Source organism: Sycon ciliatum, chromosome 4, assembly GCF_964019385.1.
Source record: "Sycon ciliatum chromosome 4, ocSycCili1.1, whole genome shotgun sequence".
In the NCBI taxonomy this organism is placed as follows: Eukaryota; Metazoa; Porifera; class Calcarea; order Leucosolenida; family Sycettidae; genus Sycon; species Sycon ciliatum.
Window position 1 is genome coordinate 12,952,391 of NC_088646.1, and position 21,638 is coordinate 12,974,028.

A 21,638-nucleotide genomic window follows, 5' to 3' on the forward strand; every position below is an offset into this window, starting at 1 on the left:
ATCCTCCCAGTGTCCCGAGCGGGCCAACAAATCTCCATCAACTACTTTCAAACATACATGTACATGTAGTTGACGCTATCCAAGTTCCAGAGCAGAATTTGAGAAGAGTTGAAGCTAACTGTGCGACTCGTGCATTGTAGACTGTACAGGTGTTTGCAGATGTCCCAGATCATTGAACAGAGAGTCGCACACCCCATCAAATCTGAAGAGAATGATACACCAAATCACCGCGTCCAAACTGCAAAATGCAATTACCGGTGACGCACCAGCAAACATGCATTGGTGCGCAGAACCGCCAATCTGCTAGTGCTACCCAGGGGTTGCTCTACCGGACACCACCATTATAGATGCTGGCAGATGCTATGTGTCAACTAACTTCCAAACCCAAAAGTGCAGAGCTAGACTGAGAAATCATTCCCCCCCCCCCCCCTAAACACACACCACGCATGCACACACACGCACACACACACACACACACGCACACATACACCTGGTCCTGGTCCTGGTAATCACTGCCATTACGGTCACGTGTCCCCTTGCGGGGCCGACAATATGGAACGACGAGCGACGGCAGTCCGCTGAGAGAGAGAGGTCAGGGACTCAGGAACCATGTTCGAGAGAGCCAACTCCGGCAGCTATGGATCTGGCTTATCATCGGAAACGATTCCTCCCACGGCTGCCGTTTGAACTGGTCCATCACTCTCCACAACAGAGCGAACATTCCATGAGCCAATGCTCAGAGTCGTTCCAAGTCGTCGTCTTCGTGCGGTAGTTAGCTCCACTTGCGGGCTTGCAAGGCCTCGCGAAGGACTCCGAGGTGGGGGGCGACGAGGAGAGTGTCGGCATCGTAACTATCCGACCAAGTCTCCTGTCAATTTGACACATACACATACATACATACACACACACACACACACACACACACACACACACACACACACACACACACACACACACACACACACACACATACACACGCACACACACACCATTAATTTTGACCATTTGACGCCCATCACCAGAGGCGATGATAGCGATGCTACAGCAAAAGCCATAGCAACTGGTGCTGGGATTGCACCATTCAACAGCTTGCAAGGCTGAAGAATTGACCGCCACTATTCATCCTGGTCTACACCACACAGCTATGAAGTGGCTTTTTCTGGCCAGTGAATCCCTAGTTTTTGGTCTTTTTCATTTTTTACACACACACACACACACACACACACACACCACCACCACCACCACCACCACCAGCACATAACAGCAGCTATCCCACCAAGGCGCCATGCGCGAACTGATGGTGATGATGGGTGGTGAGAAGGCCAGAGTGTGACTTTGCAGCTTAGAGAGCTTGTGTGGCAGACGTGTGTTTTCCGCTATTTCGCCAGGTGTATCTTTACCACCTGGGACCATATTATTCAACCTCTTGATTCATATTATGTACATGTACGTCGACTACATTGTACAATGTGTGACTATGCATTACGTTAATAAAAGGAACCGCCATTTTTAAGTCATGATTGTAGGGCAATGAGTTCGTTGATAGCAAACTGTTAGTCGTATTTTGTTGAAGGAGAAGACATTGTTTGTACTCGATCATTGACGATGGCCAGTTGTCGAAATGTTGTAATATAACGAAGCTGGTTTGGATTTCCAGTGTCACCTGGAATGGATTTGTTCACCTGACCCGTCTTCTGCTACTTGGACGAAACTGTGCCATTACGGCATTAGCCTTCTTCGTACTTTGTCACTTCAATGCTTGTACCATGACTATGATTGTGATCTACTACTTCAGAGTAGTAACTGTCTAAATAACGTTTAGTTCGTTTTCCAGTTTATGCAGGTACATGTTGTAGATGTACAATATTCATGTACATGTATACAATCATTGCACATGTGCCTGACGTCGGCTATCATGTAGGGCAAATAATCTCCACCCTTTCTGCCGCTGTCAAAAGTGCTACGACTTGTGCATGTAGCACGTGTCCCCGGAGATCTGGGCAGCGTGATCTGCAGATCCCATCTACTACCGGAATGTTGCGGTGTACGTGCTGCAGAGCTGGACAATCACTGTGTCGACATGTCCAAAATCAATATGTCCACATTCTGCCTTGAGTCAATGACACCTGCCATGCCAGGACAGATCCTTTCCCTGGTAATGTGGTGTATATGTGCTGCTGCTACCAGGTAACTCGTACATCGGAAACGTGAGTTGCTATGTGTAGGTCTGTCATGGCTCAGAAGCTATATGGGGTAAATAGCGTGTGCTTCTTCAAACTTCTGTCGCCACTGTCAATTGCCATGCGTAAAACCGTAAACGCTACATGGAGAATTGTCTGAACAGTGAACATGGTGTTCCTTTTGACTCCCACCATCATTGAGTTTTTGGAGGCAACGGCAAGGACGTAGGTAGTACAACTAGAGATCGACTCAACACTACAGGCCAAACAGGTGATTTGAGACGTGCCATCGTTGAGCACTCGACCGACGTCTACAGCTACTACTGAGCACTATAGCAAACAGTGTACATGTAGCTGTGAGCTGTTCTTCCGGGTTCTAAACATATTCCCGGGAACAATCATGTCAGAAGGAATCTGCACACGGTCATTGACATTATGATTGCAGTGTACGAGTTCGTACAACAATCAAAACACGGTTTTCATGTATCGCACTGGCTGTGAAGTAAAGCCTACAAAGAGAGGAGGTGGGGCAGAAATGCCGGACGACTGGTCCGGAGCAGAATGCAGTCCGCGGTGCAGTAACTGCAAGAGTGGGTTAGTAATCATGGTAATTTTGTTGGTGAACGCGACTCAGTCTGTTGAGTTTGTGTGATGGCCGAAGTCGGTAGCCTATTTTGTAGAGTCCACCCTAACTACGGTCTACCAAAGCCAAAGGTTGGCGCGTTATGAACAGTCATCAGTTCGGTTACATTGTAGGTGGTTCGGGAACCGGAAGATGTGTGGCTTTTCAGCTCGTCGCCTAAATGACGAGCGCCGAAATGGCCCTCTCTTTTGTCTTACATCATGATTTCAGTGGCCTGCACGCGCACGTGATGATCCTGTGACATCAGTCATCATGGTCATCAGTGGTCGAGTCGATCGAAGAACATTTGCCAAGATTTGGCAAGATTTGTTGGGGGAAAAGGTGTGTATGTGTTGCAATTGCACTCGCTTTTGGATTACTAGTATTTAGTCTAGTACTGTAGCTGGACTACTTTTCACTTTGTCGTGGAAACCTGCAGTGTTTTCGCGGTGGACGTTGCTTGAGGTAAGTCATTGAACATGTTAGTGTCTTGGAAATCAACACTTTGCTCGTTCGGCACTGTGCCATTCATTTACCAGCCCGATTGTACCCGTACATGGTAGCAAGGTTTATGTACTCTTGATAGTACATGTAGATCTACATGTAGGTGTATTTTTCAAATGAAGAGACACTCGTAGTTTCATGATTGTGATTTGGATTGTATGTGGTCATACACGTATGGGTGCAGGAGGAATCCGGATACATGTAATAATAATAATTCGCGGGATTCGCGTTGGCATCGCTTGAATGTTCAGAAACACACAAACTAGCCTTCGCTTCCGCAGGCCACCACTATGCCTATGCCTTGCACACCTGAGTGGCGAATGCAGACCTCACAAGTGAGTCAGGGGAGAGTAGGTGAGTCTCTCAACCAATCGGGCGTGTAACGGCCCATAACCCTGTAAACTGCATCCTTGTTACCCTCACTCCGAGCTGCGAGTACCCAGTTGACCGTGGGCGTGGGTGTCGGCGCAGTTCACCACGCATAAAAAGTCTTTACTCACGTAAAAAGTCTTTGCACGCTCCCTGCTACCAGCGCGGGTCTCGAACTCGGGACCTCATGATTCGCAGGCAGGCCTGCAAACCAATCGGCCATATGCGTTGGTCTATAATTCAAATCCCAAATTGCTGGGGAGAAACTTTTGATTACATGTACGGTACTTGGACATTCTCCAAACATGTACACACAATACATAATATAATTATGTGAAAAATGTCTATGAGGCTGTCCAAAAAATCCACCAAAATCATCGCCTTTTATCCGCAACTGCAAAGATTGAAGACTTCTGAGACTTCTTTGTACAGCCCATTCATAAAGATGAGTTTCTTGCTTTTTGCCATCAATGGGCCATATGGGTCAAGTGACAACTTTGAGTTTCTTTAATTTAAATAGTTTTTGCAATCCCCTATGGAATGCTCTTCCAATTACTGGTATGTTTCTGAAGTCTATTTCTCCAAAAAGCAAGCTGTAACAGGGGCGTAGCACCCGCTACGACTGGTACGACCATGGCCGTACCACTTTTCGAAAAGTGTGGTCCGTCCGGAACGTGCAAAACCGTATTATAGGATCCATCGATGCATATGCGCATCAGACTTTGACCTTTTTCTAGACTCGTACTCGTAGATCTGCCATGCATCTGTGCATGTCCATGCACGTCTCTTCTGACCGTGAAATAATTCTATGACTTTATAAACTGTGCCAGAAGTTCCCAGAACGCAGGATTTTGTGTCTTTTTACAAAATTTTCCCGGGGGAGGTCCCCCCGACCCCCCTCCAAAACGGCCTTTGGCCGCGCCGACCTTCGGTCGTACCACTTCCAAAACCCCTCCTACGCCCCTGCGTAACAAGAATAAGATTTCGGCCAGGTTTGCCTCAAAAGCATATTCTGGACCTTTTTCAAATTCAAATTTCGCGGCATTGCACCGTGTACAATAAAATCACCAAATATGGGACCTCACCAGAGCCAGAGCTCATCTTTTTATGAATGGACTGTAATGCCGTACGTTTTGTACGGTTTTGATAAATGTGATAAATGGTCATAATTATGACTTAGCAAGTTTTGCGGAATTTCTAACTAGGTGTGCGTGTCCAGTTGGAGTTTGAATTATCACTCAATTTATCAGGCATTGTTATGTGGGAATTGACTGACATCGGTCCTGGCAGAAAGTTCGAATCAAGCTATATTCAAATTATGTATGAGGATTCCACCTGTTACCAGTAACTGTAGAGCTTTCATGAGATTTGCTCGGTTTGACTTCTCCCTTCCAACGTGTAAATGTTTGGTGAGTTTCTGGCAAGTCAGGGCGTCCTTGTAGTGCAACACAGGGTACATGCACGTATGATGTAGTAATCCTGTATTGACGTCTCTTCGGTTTTGCAGTCAAACCAGAGTCTCACACCACTGAACACGAAAGTGAAACACCTGTGCTTCGCCCATCTTGACTACACTGTGTAGTACAGTGCAGTGAATAGGATACAGTAAAACCTGCCCTGACCAGATACCCTTGGTGCAGCGGAAACTGTCCTGATATGACCGGATTCCGCTCATCCAGGAATGCACGATCGATCCACAGCACTTTGGTGCGTGACAATTTGTCCGGTCAATACAGCATTTCGCTTGGTACACGGTCCGGCAAACACAGATTTTTGCTGTCTTGACTGTAACTGTGTTCCTTGTGTGCGTTCCTTGTGTGTGTGTGTGTGTGTGTGCGTGTGTGTGTGTGCGCACATGTGCGCATGTGCGTGTTTGCACATACTGTATGCATGTGTACGGACGTGTCTTTCTCAGCAATGAAGTCCTCAGCCGTAACAATGGCATCCTCTCTCGCAATGCTTCTGCTGGCCGTCAGTGTGGCATACACCGCCGCCACTGATGTCAGCACTGAAACGTTAAGCTTTGTTGTCATCGGTGATTGGGGTGGTATCCCGTTTTACCCATACACCACTTTGGCGGAAACGAGAATTGCCAAGGCCATGGGTGACGTCGGTGCAAACATCCATTCAAACTTTTCCGTGGCACTAGGTGACAATTTCTATTTCACTGGTGTCAAAGACGTCAACGATGCTCGATTCAAGGAAACATTTGAGGTATGTACTAGTACATGCACACAGCGGACGTGTTTTGTGTACGCATGCAAGGTGACATGATACGCAGCTTTGCAGCATTCCTTGATTTCCTGTGACAGGGCGAGTTCTCCCTTGTCTTGCTGCCCGGCATGTTGCCCCATTCTCCGGTTTCTTTCCTGTGTGTGTGCTGTTTGCTGTCTCGTCGAACAGCGTGTATTCACCGCACCGTCCCTGATGTCGCGATGGTACGTGCTGGCTGGAAACCATGATCACTATGGGAACGTCACAGCCCAGGTGGAGTACACTCATCTGAGCAATCGCTGGTACTTTCCCCAGCTGTACTACACACAGGTAGGGTGTCAGGGATTTGATGCTACGATGGCCTGTGCTGGTGTGCTTCATCATAGACCATGTTCTTCTGTACATTACAGCAGAGGACTACAGTACAGAGCCATGGCCTCTAGCATGGACATATATCATACTACCTAAGGAATTGGATTGCGATCATCACGGCTTTGTACACGTATGTTTTCCTTGTGTTGTGCTGGGTAGTGGGCTATGATTCGTACAGTGCTACAGATCACTGTATTGTGCATGAACTTGTAATTATTATAGGTAGTCCATGATTGGTGTCTCTTCTCACCGTATACACCCAACGTTGTGTTGTTTTGCTGCTTCCATTCAGACGATGAATGTCGGCACTGATGCTACTCTGCAACTTGTCATGATCGACACTGTGTCACTGGCTGGCTTGTCAGACATGTTCGGACGCAATGTCCCGTATCAACCTATTGCAGCACAGGACGAAGTCGACAAGCAGCTTGCCTGGCTTGAAGCCACACTGGCGGCGTCCGAGGCCACCTGGTTGCTTGTATGTGGCCACTATCCAGGTATGTTGATGGAATGTGTGCATTGACCTACAGTTACGGAGAAGGGCAACTTAAGCTTTTAAATAATAGTTAAAATGCTGCTACTCAGAGGTTCACGCGTTAGCCATCATCAGACAGCACGATGATTGCTAACATGGGAAGCTATCAGAAGCAGCAACACAGCTTTAGTTGCCCTTCACTGTATCAAGATCTGCACCTACAATCGTCGCCAAAACAAATCCGGCCAATGTCGATACTATGGATGCAGTGGTATGTTTCCGGCGGTGCTGCATGATGTAGCATGCATTTAGTCTTTACCAGCACTTCACTGAGTGTATGCAGGGACATTAGTCATTGCATGTGCAGTGCACGAGCAAGAGTTGACTGTACTTGGAAGTAGAGTGTAGTATAGTGGTAGTGCATGCCGCCCATGGCCATGTACTGTCCGTACGGCTAGCATAGCATTGGACGGATTTCTTTGGCGACGACTGTAGGTGCATTGAGCACTCTCTCATTTCCCCTAAGTGAACATAGAATTACTCAATCTCCGGAGTACGTACATTGAATTGTGTACCTAGCAAGTTTGGCTGAACTAGTGTCTACTAGTGGCCACCCAGCTGCAATGCATGTACAACTGGACGCTCATATGTCATGTCTTGCACGGCTAACTGGCCATGCACTCTGAGTTAGTATGCAGCAGCGCTGGCTTTGGTCTGAACTCATCGTGTCATGCGATCATGCACATTTGTTTTCCGCGAGAACGTGTGCATGTACTAGCAACGTTGTTCGCAGGATTGTTTTCATTCAAAAGACATGGAAAGATGGTGTATTGTATCCAGAAATCTGTGTGTTGATGTTACCATGCCCCAGGAAAGATGTAGTAAAAACTGGCCATGTGGGAAAGAATTACTGTACGTGCATTCATTAAATTATGACGAATATTTCTGCTCATGCAGTATGTTTGGTCTTTTCCTTCGATTTGTCTCTAGTATGGTCTGTTGGAGAGCATGGGCCGACCAGTTTCATGGTTGAAAATATCAAGCCACTTCTGGAAAAGTACAGAGTAACTGCGTAAGTCACATCTCCACACTTTGTACATCTTGCCCCTTGCTTCTCGCTGGCGTCAGCGTCTCTGAGCTCTTTGTACCGGTACTCATGACGTTGGATTTCATTACAAAAAATTCTCATTTAAACTGGAGTGCATGTAGTAGTAGTCCCATGCAGGTACACTGTACATCATGTCACAGTCGCCCATGTGGTGATTTGTGAACGTATTCAGGCTGCCCAGGTAATTGGGAAACCTGTTAGACAGACCGTAGTTTAGACTTAGTTCAACTGTTCTGTGTTCTCACTCCTGCTCTTTGTGTGCTTTTATAGATATTTGAATGGACATGACCATAGTATGCAGCACATTCGTCCTAGCAATCAGTCAGTGGATTATTTCACCATCGGTGCTGGACATCTGACAGATGACTCCACTAAACACAAGGTATGTACTATGTAGTGCCTGCGCCTGTGGAGTGTAGTGGTGCCTGCACTTTGTGTGAATGTCTGGTCACAAACCAATTTTCTACTGCCACTGATTCTGTTGGAGGAGCGCTACACAATCCTACCCTCTTTTTTTTACAGGCAAAAAGAAGTTTTGGAACAAATATTATGTAAAAGCTCTCATTGCCTGTAAACGATAGAAAGAGTGTGCACACAGTCATACCATGACACCAGAACAACAATACCTCATCCGATTTAAACTATGATTTTTGATGAAAGTCACAAAAACGACGTTTAAATCAATGGGCGCTTTCGATTACACGTTTACACAATTCTGGAACTGGTTTTTTTAATTCTGGAATGACCAGAATGAGCGGATTCCGGCCATGTAAATGAACGACTGGAATTCACAACGCATTTTATTCATGTCATGTCACAAATAAAATTGATGATAATCGTAAAAAGAGATCACGTACACCCGCCCGGTACCCGGCCTCGCGCGCACCGCGCGGTACCGGTCCCTCCTTTCCGTGTCCCGCGGTGTAACTCACCACCTCATGTTCCAAGCAGATGAAAAGATGCCACGAACTACTGAACTAGGCGCTAAGTGTTACTTGCTTTCATTTTATAAAGTTAGTTTCTCATCATGGATCCCGATGATGTGTTTTTGCTCTTGGAGCTTCTGGAATCGAGTGATGATAACGACAACGGAGACACCGATGCTGAAGAGGACATGTTGGTATTGCAGGAGATGCCTCGCAACAGAGTTCCCCGCGCTAGGGATTATTATGAGGTAGATGTACCACTAATGTCAGAGCAGATATCTCGCGAGAACTTCCACCTGTGGAAGCAGTCATTCAGCGTGTCCTGGAGAAACTGGAAGCTGATCCTGTGCTGTATGGGGATAATCTCTTTGGGAATCCATCCATAGTTCTGGGGAAGCAGCTTCTTATGACTCTTCATTTTCTAGGTACATCAGACTGCACCTTTCGTAGCATGTGCAATTTATTTGGAGTGTCCATGTCAACAGGTCACAAAATTGTCGCAAAATTGTGCGTCGAGTGTGCAAATCTTTACGATCTCAAAGCCCCAGCGCTATCAAGTGGCCTGCTGCTGCTGAAGAACAAGAAATTGTACACAAGTTTTCCTCGCGTGGATTTCCAAATGTGTTGGGACCTGTTGATGGCACGCACATCGCTATCAAACCTCCTGCGGATCATCAAGATGCGTATGCTAACCGCCTGAAGTATCATTCCATGGTTCTCCAGGTGATTTGCGATTCTGAAATGTTTATCCTTGACTCCTACACCGGCTGGCCAGGAAGTGTGCATGACGCGCGAGTGTTCCGTAACCTGCCCAATATTTCAAGCAGCAACCGCTAATCGTGCAGCTATACTTCCGCAGAACTCAGTTCTCCTGGGAGACTCAGCGTATCCCCTGAAAACCTGGTGCATGACTCCGTTCAAAGGGGTTAATCAGCCGGTGCAGAACGTGCGCTACAATTCCAATCACTCCGAAACACGGCAAGTTGTTGAAAGGACGATTGGACTTTTGAAAGGACGGTGGCGCAAGCTACGTGGAACCCTCGGTATGACAGGTGATGAAGTGATGGTGGACACCACCTTGGCATGTTGCGTTTTGCACAACAAATGCCTGGCACACAACGGCGACCTCGAGTATTTCATGCGTGCCCCTGCTAACCAGGGAGGAATTCCACAAGTGGATGGTGGCATTGATGGTCTTGCTGCTGAGGGTGCTGTGGCAGGTGATGAACCAGATGCAAGGGCTGTACGTGATACCGTTGTGGAAGCTCTAATGGGTTTGTAGCAGAATTAAAGAATGGTACGTGTGTCACCAGCAAGCTTTTTTATTGGAGAATTACTACTACCTCTCACCAGTATTCATCTTCTCCTTTCTGTGTTTGGTTTCGATTTTCTGATCCTGCATTGTTCTGACAAGTTGCGAATCATTTTTAGTGAAACATCCGTGCTTGTACAAAGCGAGACTTATGTGTGCTTGTTCAACCATGACAAACATTCTGCTATTATGGGTATTGGCCCCCAAAATATTCATTTTGTATGTTGCGTATTCAAAAGCCATATTTAGACAGTGCTTTGAAAATGGTTCTGCCGGTGTTTTACCTGCGGAGTGCAGGGCAGTCTTTGGGCGTACACGTACAGCGTATGCCGCACTGCTGTACATGTCTGCGCACGCTGTTGGGGTATCGGATATGCAACCTGATACGCCTGGCTGCGTTCGGTGTGCAGGTATATGGTACTCGGGGCTGTGTGTCTGTCCAGGCTCTGGGTCGTACTTACAGCTCAGCAATCGGACGCACAGCAGTTTGGAGGGCTCAAACTGTTTACAAGTACATGTAGTTGTTTTCTGGCGCTTTTTGCTCAGCAATAGTAGTTGGCTTGTGAATCCACGTACTCTCTTGTGCTCTATGTTGAGCCATGCTCTCTCTCTCTCTCTCTCTCTCTCTCTCTCTCTCTCTCTCTCTCTCTCTCTTTTGTTCTCTCTCTCTCTCGTGCGTTGAGCCACATTGACTCACTCGCAACACTGGTCACAGAAAGCAGGGAGATTGATTTTTCCTGGGCACTATACTAAGGTCAATAACCCAAAATTTATTTTGGCGCTGTCTCCAACTATGTAAGTAGATCAGGATAGACAGGTGGTCGCACTTAATAAGGGTGATACGGCCAAGACGCAGAGTACTACTCGTAACTTGTTAGAAAGTGGGTAGAGATTCGGAGAGAAAGACACCTATTTAGTGGTATTGCATATCAAAGCCATGCAACGCAAGTAGCTACGAGGAAACGCAAGATATGTTAAAGCAGGGCGGTTCGAGAAAAAAAACTAACACTCAACACTTCTTAGAAAGATGCGATGAGAGCGAGAAAATTAGAGACAACGAGGTAACTACTTGAAGACCGATTACCGAGAGAGACAGAGACAGAGACAGAGACAGAGAGAGAGGGTAAAGGTGGTAGGAGGTGGTAGGAGGTAGAAAGAAATGTTGACTGATGGGAGAGGAACCACTCAAGCATGTTCATCTTTTCTTCGTGCATGGCCCTCTTCTCTGCTGCACGCTCCTTTTCACGGCGCTCACGATCTTCCAGAAGTTTATCAATTGGTGAAGAGATGTTGCAGTTTTGTGTTGATCTTGGAAGTCGCCGACGTGGGCGAGCTGTTGGGAGTCTCCTTCTTCAGCATAGCTGCAGTACTAGTAGCGTCTGCAGTCATACCAACAGTGCCTGATGTAGTAGCAGCTGCATTAGGGTCTGGTGTAGCAGGGGCTGCCGCAGTGTCAGGGCCAGCAGTGACTACACCAGTAAGAAGGACGGCAGACTGGGAAGGGGGGTCGCTTACAGGACTCTCACTGCCACTATCCCACTCGTCTTCACCAATCACCGTCACTGGCTGAATGCTACTTGATCCCGAACTTGCAATGACAGCGTCCGTGGTAGCGTACATAGCAGCAGCAGCTGGTTCACCTGCGGGAGTCACTGCTGTGCACATGGGGACTTCATTGCATGAAGACCTTGAAGATCCCATGCACAGTGGTTGTACGTTGGGCCTCTCGCCCAAGATCTCGCCAACCTCGGCTTCGTACCTGAAGGTCTTCCTCGGACCTTCTTTTCCTGTCCCTTCGTTGTAATCCCTGACCGAGAGAGATCTGTTCTTCAGGGCTTTCCATTTATTTTCCACTCTCTCGCTGTCGACATGACTCATCCCCCTCTCCTTGCAGTCGTCGGCCACTTCTGCCCACACTTGTTTATTCCTTTTCCTAGGATGGCTGAGGAATGGGTAGTAGGCTAGGATCACTGAGGAATGGGTAGTAGGCTTTGAACACTTGTAGGAAGTCACTAGTTTCCGCGTCTGACCACGTGCACCGCTTTACGACCTTTGTGGCTTGTCCTGACGGAGGTGAAGGCTCCATGTCGGCAATAACAGTTATTGGGCTTCGATAAAGCTGAACGCGTGTACGAAAGGACAACAACAACACCCACGATCTGGTAATACTAATAATCAGCTCCGAGCGGAAACTCAACTGCGGCAATTAGCTTTTCGGGAAGACGAAAGTAGCAACTACATGCAGTTGTAGCCCTGCTTTCGCGCCACGCCGGCCAGGGAGGCTCTTCGCGCGCTTGAGTCATGACCAGACCGGTAACACACCGACTGTGCAATTCTGGCGCCAGAATTAGAGAAATTCTGCCCTCTCTTCAGAATTGGCGGATTTGACGGAATTTGATAAAATCAATTCTAACGACGGAATTTGTCACTTTTTGTGTAATCGAACTGTGCATCAACAATAACTAATTCTAGAATTGACCGAAATGCGTGTACCGTATATTCTCTATTATAAGCGCTGTGCTTATATTTTTCCAACACCCCTCTGCCCCGCGCTTATATTGGAGACCGTGCTTATATTTTTTCAACCAATGCATCCATACAGATCAAGAAGAAATACATGCTAGATATCATGCATGCAGCATTGATTTCCACCAAGACCGTGCTAATAATAGAGACTGTGCTTATATTGTTTCGAAAGGTGCTCACAGTGTGCTAGTATTAGAGACTGTGCTAGTAATGGAGACCTGTGCTTATAATAGAGAATATACGGTAATCGAAAGCGCCCAATGAGGTAATGTTCTGGTGTCATGGTGTGCACACTCTTTCAAGTGTTACTAGGATTTTTGTCTCCACGTTGCCTGTAAAGCGTAAAGGCAACATTTTTGTAATTGTTTTTGGTTGCTGTCTTGCTGGTGCACTGTACATGTGCGTGCATGGATGTTTGTGTGTTTAGGGCGACGTCCCGGCTGGTTCACTGCGCTATCATTATGCTCCGTTTGACATTATCGCCTCGGACGGCGGCTTTGCTTCATTCAGCGTCTCGGCACAATCGATGATTGTAACTTACTACGATGCACATGGTAAGTGATCTGTGTGTGTGTGGCCACCGGTAGATAGCAGATAGAACAATCAATAATATGTACTTACTTGAACGCACCTGTGCTGAACTTTGCCGTAGGACGGTCACATGTCCCCTCATAACGTTACAAGGGGCCGACAGACATAGGGAAGGTTGGTTGAGTACGGTACGCAGCACGCTCCGCAGGTTAGCGTCCAGTGAGAGTTCTGTTATACTTGGCACAGCTGTGGAGTTGAAAACCCGTCTTCGACCGGCAGCACCTGCCACATGCGCTAGAATGAGCCTGGCAGCAGGGTACAGAGAGCTGAGTCCTCTCCTAGCGAAAGGGACAAACAGAACCTGGGGCCGGGTGCACCAGGGTGCAGCGTGCACAGGCAGGGCGTCCCTTACTGGTGAAGGAGGCTTGCCTCAAGTTGGTGTGGATGACATCCCAGGAATAGCGGGTTGGCTGGGATGCTAGCGCCGCTCGGAATCTCCTGTCGTACGTGAGCCACGCATCAGTCAGGAAATCGTGATTGGCGTCGACAATGATTGCCTGGTACTGCAGGCATTCAGGCAAGCGCTGTGGGCTTGCATCCACAATAACACGGATATACGCCGTCCAAGCCTCAAGCCACGTTGCCAAATTGCAAACCCGGTGCTTGTTGACGTGAGCAGCACAGATCTATATGAAGGGAGTTCAGTTCCGGCCCTGGTGAAAGCTGCAGTCACGACTCGCTTGTACAAGTGCAATGGGGACCACGTGACAGCTGTTTGGGCTGACTTCGAGCCCGCCTCCATCTGATCCTGTGGCCAGCACTCCCTTGTCGATGCTTGCACATGTACTTTACGGTAGTAATGCCAATAATGATTTGAAAGTATCTCCCTTTTGTTTTGTCCTTGTGCAGGCAAGGAGCTCTATCATTATGAAAACGCATCTCCCCGTACTCGCTGAGAACCATGCCATCTACAACCAGTGATGGGATTATGCTTGAGTACTTGGTATTTACCTTATCACTTTATAATGAGATTATCCGAGCTTGAGTTGTAGCTTTCACTACCGCTACGAGCCAGAGGCAGACCGTTGCCTCAGTTGCCACTAACACACAGCCTGGCAGTATGTCAATATGCCGTGTGGTGACAACTGCTTCACTCGAGCAAAGCATGTGACACATGGGAAATTTCACTCTCCGCTATGAACTTGAATACGGCTTTTTACCCATTGACTGCAACGTCACTGGGTTTTTTCATGGCTCGTTATATGCCGTGGTGTTGGCGATTTTCTAGTCTCTAGTCTTGCCCAGGAGAATACTGTGCTATTGATCCAGTCATCCTTTCGTTCAGAACAGGTTTTCTACTTCGAAGTATAATTATTGGTAAATTACGCTGATTTTGTATGTTGCTGCTCTGCCACCTGGCAGGATATGCTCTATCGGAGTATCCTTCTTTCTCTCTTCTTCTTTTCTTCTTGGTCTTTCTTCTTTTTTTTGCATTGACAAATCCCAGCAGTGGCTCCTACCCTGATTGGATGATCATGAGTATAGCTGTGCTGACAGCACAATGCTGCTGCTACCTAATGATTGGACATTGTCCTGCACTGTGACGTGAGCAGACTGTTTGCATGCTGCATGTTATGACTGAATATGAGGTAAACACTAAACGTGGGTTTTCAACCTTTCCACATGATGATATTTTACTTTGGGTGCATGTTCACATCTCGACCATAATTATAATCATGTGGATCTGGCTAGCTCCTCGGTCCTGGTATGCGCTTACAGTAGAAGTATGTACACCTGTTACATACGCAGTAAGGAGAGAGAGAAAGATCCTGGCCTACAAAAAAAAAGATACTCGTACCTGCTGGCATTCTGTTATGACTACACTACAGTACTGTCTGGTGCCTGGAGGTTTAGAGTCATAGCCTAGTCCATTCTTATTTTTCATGGAGAACTGTCTCTATTACTAGTAGTATACAGTCCTGCTCAATGAAAGCCAGTCACATCACTCAAGTTTGCACCTTGCACCATTTCGCAGCCCAGTGTTCGCAGATCTAGGGCTCCGCAACGCCCTGCATACTTGAGTGACACAACTGGATTTCATTGAGCAGGACTGTACTGTAGCTCAGCCACCATGTACACAAGGGTACGTATACTGCACCTGGTAAAATTCCAGGCAACCTATTCGTTCTTTGGCAACTTGCACTATGATACTGTGCTACAGAAAGATTCTCTCAAACTCCGAGTTTCATGCTTTCATGCCATTGGCATTGGGCGTGAATCAAGCCAGGTGATCCAAACATAAAAGGAGAGGGTTTTGAGTTTCATGGCCGACATCAAGAGTAGCGGTACATCATGTTCAGTGTCAGATTCTTGATTTTTATGATTTCTTAGCTAGTGAAAAATAATTCCTATCCATCAGCACTTACTACAGTACATATCTGTATTGAGGAGCAATGAATGTCAATGTTCCCTCTGTAGGTGCTCAGTTCTTTCACAGCCATTGCCAAGCGATCTGGGCAAAGACAAGGAGGCCCAGTGCTGCACGAGACGGGGGCATCGGGGCCCGTGTGGCAGGTGCGGCTGAAGCCGCACCAATAATCTCGTCTTGAAATTTCTGAAGCAAAGAAACTGGTTCAATTTTTTCCCCGAGGGAAGGGCCCCTCTTCACGGCCGCACCAATGTCGAATACCTTCCGACGCCCCAGATCAGGTATATTTCATACCGCTGCAACACGGGCCAGTGCACACTCCAGTGCGGCTTTACTTTACCGATGACCTGATCAGTCGTACAATACAATAGCTGGCAGTTGCAAAACACACAGTATTTCTTTGTATTTGTTCCCTCCGTCCAGCAGAGATGTTAGCAATTGGGGCTAAGGGTGGAAGACCCAATTCAACGCAGCAGAAGATACCTCAAGGAATACAACTACATCGCAAGAAATCTTGAAAAGGGCTATCGCAATAAGTTATTGCTTGCAATGTGAATTGAATCAATAGTGCAGTGTTCAAAACTGGTAATTTGCCAGGTGATAAATATCAACACTTTCCTAACATAATACTCGCCACTAGAACTGATTTAAAAAAGATTTCGTATTCGTAATATGAAGGGTTCCAAACACTTCAACTCCCACTCAACACGCTCACTCAGCAGACGACTTGCAGTTATTTGTCGGAGGACAGGAGCGCATGTGACATCTTCTCATAGACCAGAAACGTGATGCATGTCGCTGGTGTCACGCGTAACAGGTTGGGAGAGAGGCCTTTGTAAAATCCTCTCCAACCCTCGCTGGCGAATGTTCTCCGAACAACGTCCGTCATGCTGGTGAAGTCACTCTGCTGGTCCATCAGCCTAGCTCGTACAACCTGGTAAGGATACGTACTTGTTGAAGCAAAGAGCTTTGATAAAGCTGCAAGACTCAGATAGTGCACGGCGGAGAGATGAGATGAGAGGGGAATACCCACCAGATGACAGTAGTACTGCTTCAGCTGCTCATAGCAAACAAACTGTATCGCGCCGTGAGACACTCCAAAGAGACCCGGCACAAAGCCGCGGTAGCAGCCGCGAATACCCTCCTCACGATACAGCGAGGTCAGCCCATGGAACATGCCTCGGTACATGACGACTGCTTCGCCACTGGCATTGACCTGACCGGGCACTTGCAAGCACATCCTGGTCTTCACCACCCAGATAGGATTAGTTAGGCTTAGTGTGGTGACCCCAGCAAGTGTACCTATCAACATGTTCACACCAGCTGGCATGGACACGTTAGCATTACCTCCTTGATAGTAGGACTTCATTGTGTTGTAGAAGAAGAAATACAGGCCCCAGGCAGCTCCAGCACCCCACATATTGGGAGATACTCCTTTGTACAGGCCTTTGAATCCATCCTCTCTGTGTATGGTTCTAAGCGCATCCCACAAGCCATTGTAAGAGCGATGCCTCTTCCCACTACCATCGTTCACTTCAAAGCGAATTTTCACCAAGTCCAGAGGATGCAGCAGCAGTGTTGATAAGATTCCACCAGACACACCAGCGATCATATGCTCCACTTTGATGCTGGGTAGGAGGAAATTCTGCTTCCTTTGCTCTGCCACAGACATTGTGCAAATACACTATGGAAAATACTCACAAATTGCAAACTTCAATAATTCACTGACTCCAATCCGGCCATATCGCCTAAAACGTTACCCTTACAATCAAGTTCAACGCTATTACTTTACTAAACGTGATTCTACAAAACAGCTAGAGGAATGCAAGAGGCCGACATGTACTGCCTCAGTTGAGTTTCGCCTACAATTTGTAGTTTCAGGTTTCCCGTGAGCTGATGCCTGATGGGGAGGAATATCGAAAATAAAGTAAAAATGAGCCACATGTGCATGTGCACAACTACAATTCAAATTTCAAGCCACATGATATGACTCAATGACTTGTGCATAATTATGCGCATCATCATGTTCATGATCACTGACCATGCATGCTGACGTCGTCCATGACACAACACACATAACAAGTCATGCTGACCGATCGAGCAGAGGTGATTATTTTGGCTAGATTTGTGACTGTGCGGATATGAACATCATTTGCACCAATATGTGTGTAGGTCCCATATGGTCTAGTGGTTAGGATTCGGCGCTCTCACCGCCGCGGCCCGGGTTCGATTCCCGGTGTGGGAACCATTATTTTTTTTTTTTTTCCTTTGCAAGCCATCCATCCTGATCATATGGGCTCCCAACAACTTGAGTTACATAGCAGGTCTAATCCTGCTATGTATGCTCTCCTCCCTCCAGTCTTTCGTATCTCCTTTTTTGCTCCCCTTTTTTACTCAGGGAGAGAGAGAGAGAGAGAGAGTCTGTAGAGTTGAGAAGACCAATAATGTACTCTTGCAGTCTTGGTACAGGTCTACCCTCGCTAGTACGACATCGGATACAAGACAAACCTCATTACTGTAGTGTTTGTATTGTATTTTATTATTTTACTTGGGCATTCCCAACAGACCCTAAGCCTAAGGTCTTCTTCTTACAGGGTGCCCTAGTGTTGTAGACAACGATCAATAATCCCCTGACGCCTGAAACGCCTCGTCCGGAAAAAAAGACGAAAGATATACATGTACAATGTGAATATGATCCAGCAATCATGGTAATACTACTAATAGTAATACAGTCATGGTCACTGACCCTCCCCCCCCCGGGGGTTTTCTACCGCTGGCAATGAAATGGTGGCGAATGCAGATCAACGCTGGCGTTCGTCGAGAGTGAGCGAAGATGGGCAGTCCGGCTATGCATAAAGTCTTTCCAAGAGTTTCTCAGTGAGTTTCTACTCTTGGTCGTGCTCATAACAGAGCTAATGGGGCTGTTAAGTGATGACGTAACAGTTCCTTCGATACGCATAACAACGATCCCACTGGGGACAAACAAAAGTAGCGTCGTCTCCACCGACCCAGTTGTCAGTGGCAACATATAGGAATCGTGTACATTTCTTCGTTTCTTCTTTGCTGTTTTCAGTGAGTGTTTTGTTTTCTCTTTGTCCTTGATCTCGACGATGTTGTCGTGCTCATTACCTTACTGAGACGTCTCTTGTGACTGTAGCCAGTGTCATGGAGTATTTTATTGGCGTGACAAGGTAGATCGCCGAGATCGAGCGTTAAAAACGCTCTGCATTAGTAGCTCCTGTAGAATGTTTTCTGGGTTGGCCTATCCATGGTCAACAAAACCAAGGTGCAAGACAGCATGAGAGATCGTGTTAACGATGTGAACTCCAAAAGGTAAGCTCCTGAACAAGTGGAAAGATATGGGTATTTACAAACTCTCTCTTCATCCATCGATTGGCGCTATGCATTGCATTTTGTCTTCACAGATAATCTGGCCAAATTTATTGTAACTAGAGAGTGCAATCGTGCACTGCTTGGGGCCCATCCCAATGTCATCACATGGCTGTGGTGACTAGTGTATATCTGGGAGAATTTTTCCTCGACTGATACGGAGTGCAGATGGATCGATTATGAGAAATGCGAACATGTGAAGTAAGTAATTAGTTGTGTCGAAGAAATGTGCAATAAAATAAAATTTACTTTACACTCAAACATACACTGTAGATGTACATGTAACATCATGATAATGATTCCATCTTCATTGTCCCGCAACTGGTATACCATACGCACCGAATACATGGTGTGTGTGTGCGTGCGTGCAAGCGCGCGCATGTACATGCACACACTCTCATGCGTGGCCGAGTCGGCCAGATGAACAGACCATGCATTTACACGAGGTGTCCGTAATGTCATTGGAACGCTGTACTTTATGACTTTATTCCAAAAGAGTATGTCTTGCCCCTGACGAATGGAGTTGTGTCTGTGCTCAGCGGGTATCGGGCTATGACGCAACACTGCAATCAGCGCTGCAATTAAAAGAGCACTGCATGGATTATTTTGACTAACTTCCTTTGCGTTTACTTGGTTGAGCCCGTGGTTTCATTTCTGTGTTCTGTCATGATTGGCCTCTGGAAATAATCAGAGTGGATGTCATTTTGCCATGTGTGCCTTGTGCGACAGGTTCAAGGCTAGATGCACTTCACATTCGGCGTGCGATCTCAGCGTCTGGGACCTGATGAAGTCTTGGTTGGATGATTATTCAAGCCTGATACTACTCGACACACCAATGTACATGTCAATGTAATTTTTTCAGAGCTGCACTATTTACGTGTTGATGCTTACTTCGGTGTTAGCGTGTTTCCCCCGGATTGTTTCTATCATCATGATCGTGTGTTCTTGGGCTGAGCGAGCACATGCACAAGTGTGCAGCTATAACCCTGTGTATCTTTGGTTACACTTTGTTCTGCAATGCATGTACCTTGTAACATTATGTGCTTGCACTGCTTTGTCTGGCCTGCGTATTTCAGGACTATTCAGTGCATTAGACCCAGTTTTGTTTGGTTGCCGGATGACCTCGTGTTGCGTCGCTCTGTATTTGTATTCATCAATTTTTGGGCTTGAGAATTGAGCTGTTGTGTGGTTCCCAATATGAAAACATCATGCTGGTGCTCTGTGTTTCGATTATCGACTGTCGGAGCAGTCATGCATTTATTAGCAGAACGGTCAATACTGTAGTCTTTTCACGTGTTTGTCTTTTTTGTGTTTTCGCCGGGGGTATTAGCGGTAACGTTGCACACAGAACGGCAGTGTTGCATCACTGGACGACCCTGCCTCTGCATCTGACTTAATTTCCCCAGGATCTGGTGCAGTTACACCAGACAGCCACTTCCTGTAAACACGCAAACAGCAAAAGAAGAGATCCCGCAAATCAGGAAAAACCATTATGGAAAATTTAGAGTAGATCATACAACATTCAATAATCTGGAGTAATTACAGTGAGACAAACACTTCAAACAGTGCTCTCTCTCTGTCTCCATCCTTCCAAAAATACCCTATGACAATTCCCTAGAACGATTTTATTTTATATTCTTAGGACATCATTCTGAACATAATAAATTCTTCCATGGGTCTTCAATCACCACGGAGGGCGAAAATATATCTAAGTCATGCAGTTTACGGGAGGTACGAGCTGTCATGGATATAGAGGCTGATACTGTGCCAGCGTGAGGGCAGAGACAGAAAGAAGACACTGATTTCTTGAACAACTCACCTATATATAATCGAATCCACAAGGAGCGCTCATACTTTGATCCATCAGGACGCGAAACATCTTCAAAGCACTCTCAAACACGGAGTTTTACTGTGGGCAGCCAATTTCACAGCCATCATGAAGGCACTCGACGACTACAGGAGTTTTGTAGAGGAAAGAACAAGGAGTAAAGAGCGACAACAATCGCTTGAAGAAAAAGCAAAGAAAAACAACTGTCTCTCCAGTCATTTAGATGCTGTTGCCCTTGACATCTGGTTCCATCCAGAGGACGCGACTTTTGTTTGCGAAGGACTAAAGGGACCGTCACTTAATTTTTGCCGACTACCCGCCTAGCGCCTGGACTTGTAAAAAAATTGATTTTGCAAGTCTTCAATCATGTCTGCATGTACGCGCTATCCAATCCAGCCATGTGGCGTGAACAGATTGCTTGACGTGAAAGGTAGCGCGGGCGAGCGCGAGTCGTACGCGCTCGCGGACGTGTCTGGCACGTGAAACGAAAAGATTTTTTTGGCGGGTAGTCGGCAAAAATTAAGTGACGGTCCCTTTAGTCCTTCGCCTTTTGTTTGTCCCCATTGCTCTCCGTTGCTATGCGTATCGAAGGAGCCGTGACGTCACACTTAACAGCCCCATAGCACAGTAGTAGAGGTGAGGGGTGGCATGGCGGGAACCAGGCCAGGGAGGCGTGAAAACTCCCTTCCGGAGCTTCCTAGCCCGTCCAGGCGAGAACTACAGCCGTTGAAGCGGCCTCACAAAATGCATCACGCCGTTAGCATGGTTAGCAGTGTCATTGTTACATCGTGGGGGGGGGGGGCAGTGTAACAAGTAAAATACAACCGAGTAACTACATTATAACTTATAAGGC

At 46.8% G+C, this 21,638-nt stretch overlaps 2 protein-coding genes, 1 long non-coding RNA gene and 1 other non-coding gene across 5 annotated transcripts; 3 read left to right on the forward strand and 1 right to left on the reverse strand.

Moving 5' to 3' along the window:
* Positions 1-2,887: 2,887 nt before the first annotated feature.
* LOC135814578 (tartrate-resistant acid phosphatase type 5-like) lies at positions 2,888-14,743 on the forward strand. Its single transcript, XM_065327713.1, has 8 exons — positions 2,888-3,267; positions 5,591-5,889; positions 6,079-6,219; positions 6,554-6,758; positions 7,727-7,808; positions 8,115-8,226; positions 13,036-13,162; positions 14,049-14,743. The coding sequence occupies exons 2-8, from the start codon at positions 5,593-5,595 to the stop codon at positions 14,093-14,095; spliced, it is 1,011 nt and encodes a 336-aa protein (XP_065183785.1). The 5' UTR covers positions 2,888-3,267; positions 5,591-5,592; the 3' UTR covers positions 14,096-14,743.
* A 703-nt stretch (positions 14,744-15,446) lies between these two features.
* Positions 15,447-17,473, reverse strand: LOC135814579 (solute carrier family 25 member 32-like). Its single transcript, XM_065327715.1, has one exon. The coding sequence runs from the start codon at positions 17,237-17,239 to the stop codon at positions 16,301-16,303; it is 939 nt and encodes a 312-aa protein (XP_065183787.1). The 5' UTR covers positions 17,240-17,473; the 3' UTR covers positions 15,447-16,300.
* A 267-nt stretch (positions 17,474-17,740) lies between these two features.
* Trnae-cuc (transfer RNA glutamic acid (anticodon CUC)) lies at positions 17,741-17,812 on the forward strand. Its single transcript has one exon. It is a non-coding gene; the product is annotated as a tRNA-Glu (tRNA).
* A 707-nt stretch (positions 17,813-18,519) lies between these two features.
* Positions 18,520-20,249, forward strand: LOC135813613 (uncharacterized). Of its 2 annotated transcripts, XR_010553042.1 has the most exons (3): positions 18,528-18,900; positions 18,993-19,158; positions 19,687-20,249. It is a non-coding gene; the product is annotated as an uncharacterized LOC135813613 (long non-coding RNA). The 2 variants fall into 2 exon arrangements; XR_010553041.1 differs by having other exon boundaries at positions 18,520-19,158.
* The last annotated feature ends 1,389 nt before the right edge of the window (positions 20,250-21,638 follow it).

What these genes read in the sequence shown, in the direction of transcription:
- LOC135814579 (XM_065327715.1), bottom strand. Translation starts at nt 17,239, where the DNA reads ATGTCTGTGGCAGAGCAAAGGAAGCAGAATTTCCTCCTACCCAGCATC.
- LOC135814578 (XM_065327713.1), top strand. Translation starts at nt 5,593, where the DNA reads ATGAAGTCCTCAGCCGTAACAATGGCATCCTCTCTCGCAATGCTTCTG. An exon ending in CCCAGCTGTACTACACACAG is followed by an intron (nt 6,220 to 6,553) that starts GTAGGGTGTCAG and finishes GCTTCCATTCAG; the next exon opens with ACGATGAATGTCGGCACTGA. An exon ending in TGTATGTGGCCACTATCCAG is followed by an intron (nt 6,759 to 7,726) that starts GTATGTTGATGG and finishes ATTTGTCTCTAG; the next exon opens with TATGGTCTGTTGGAGAGCAT.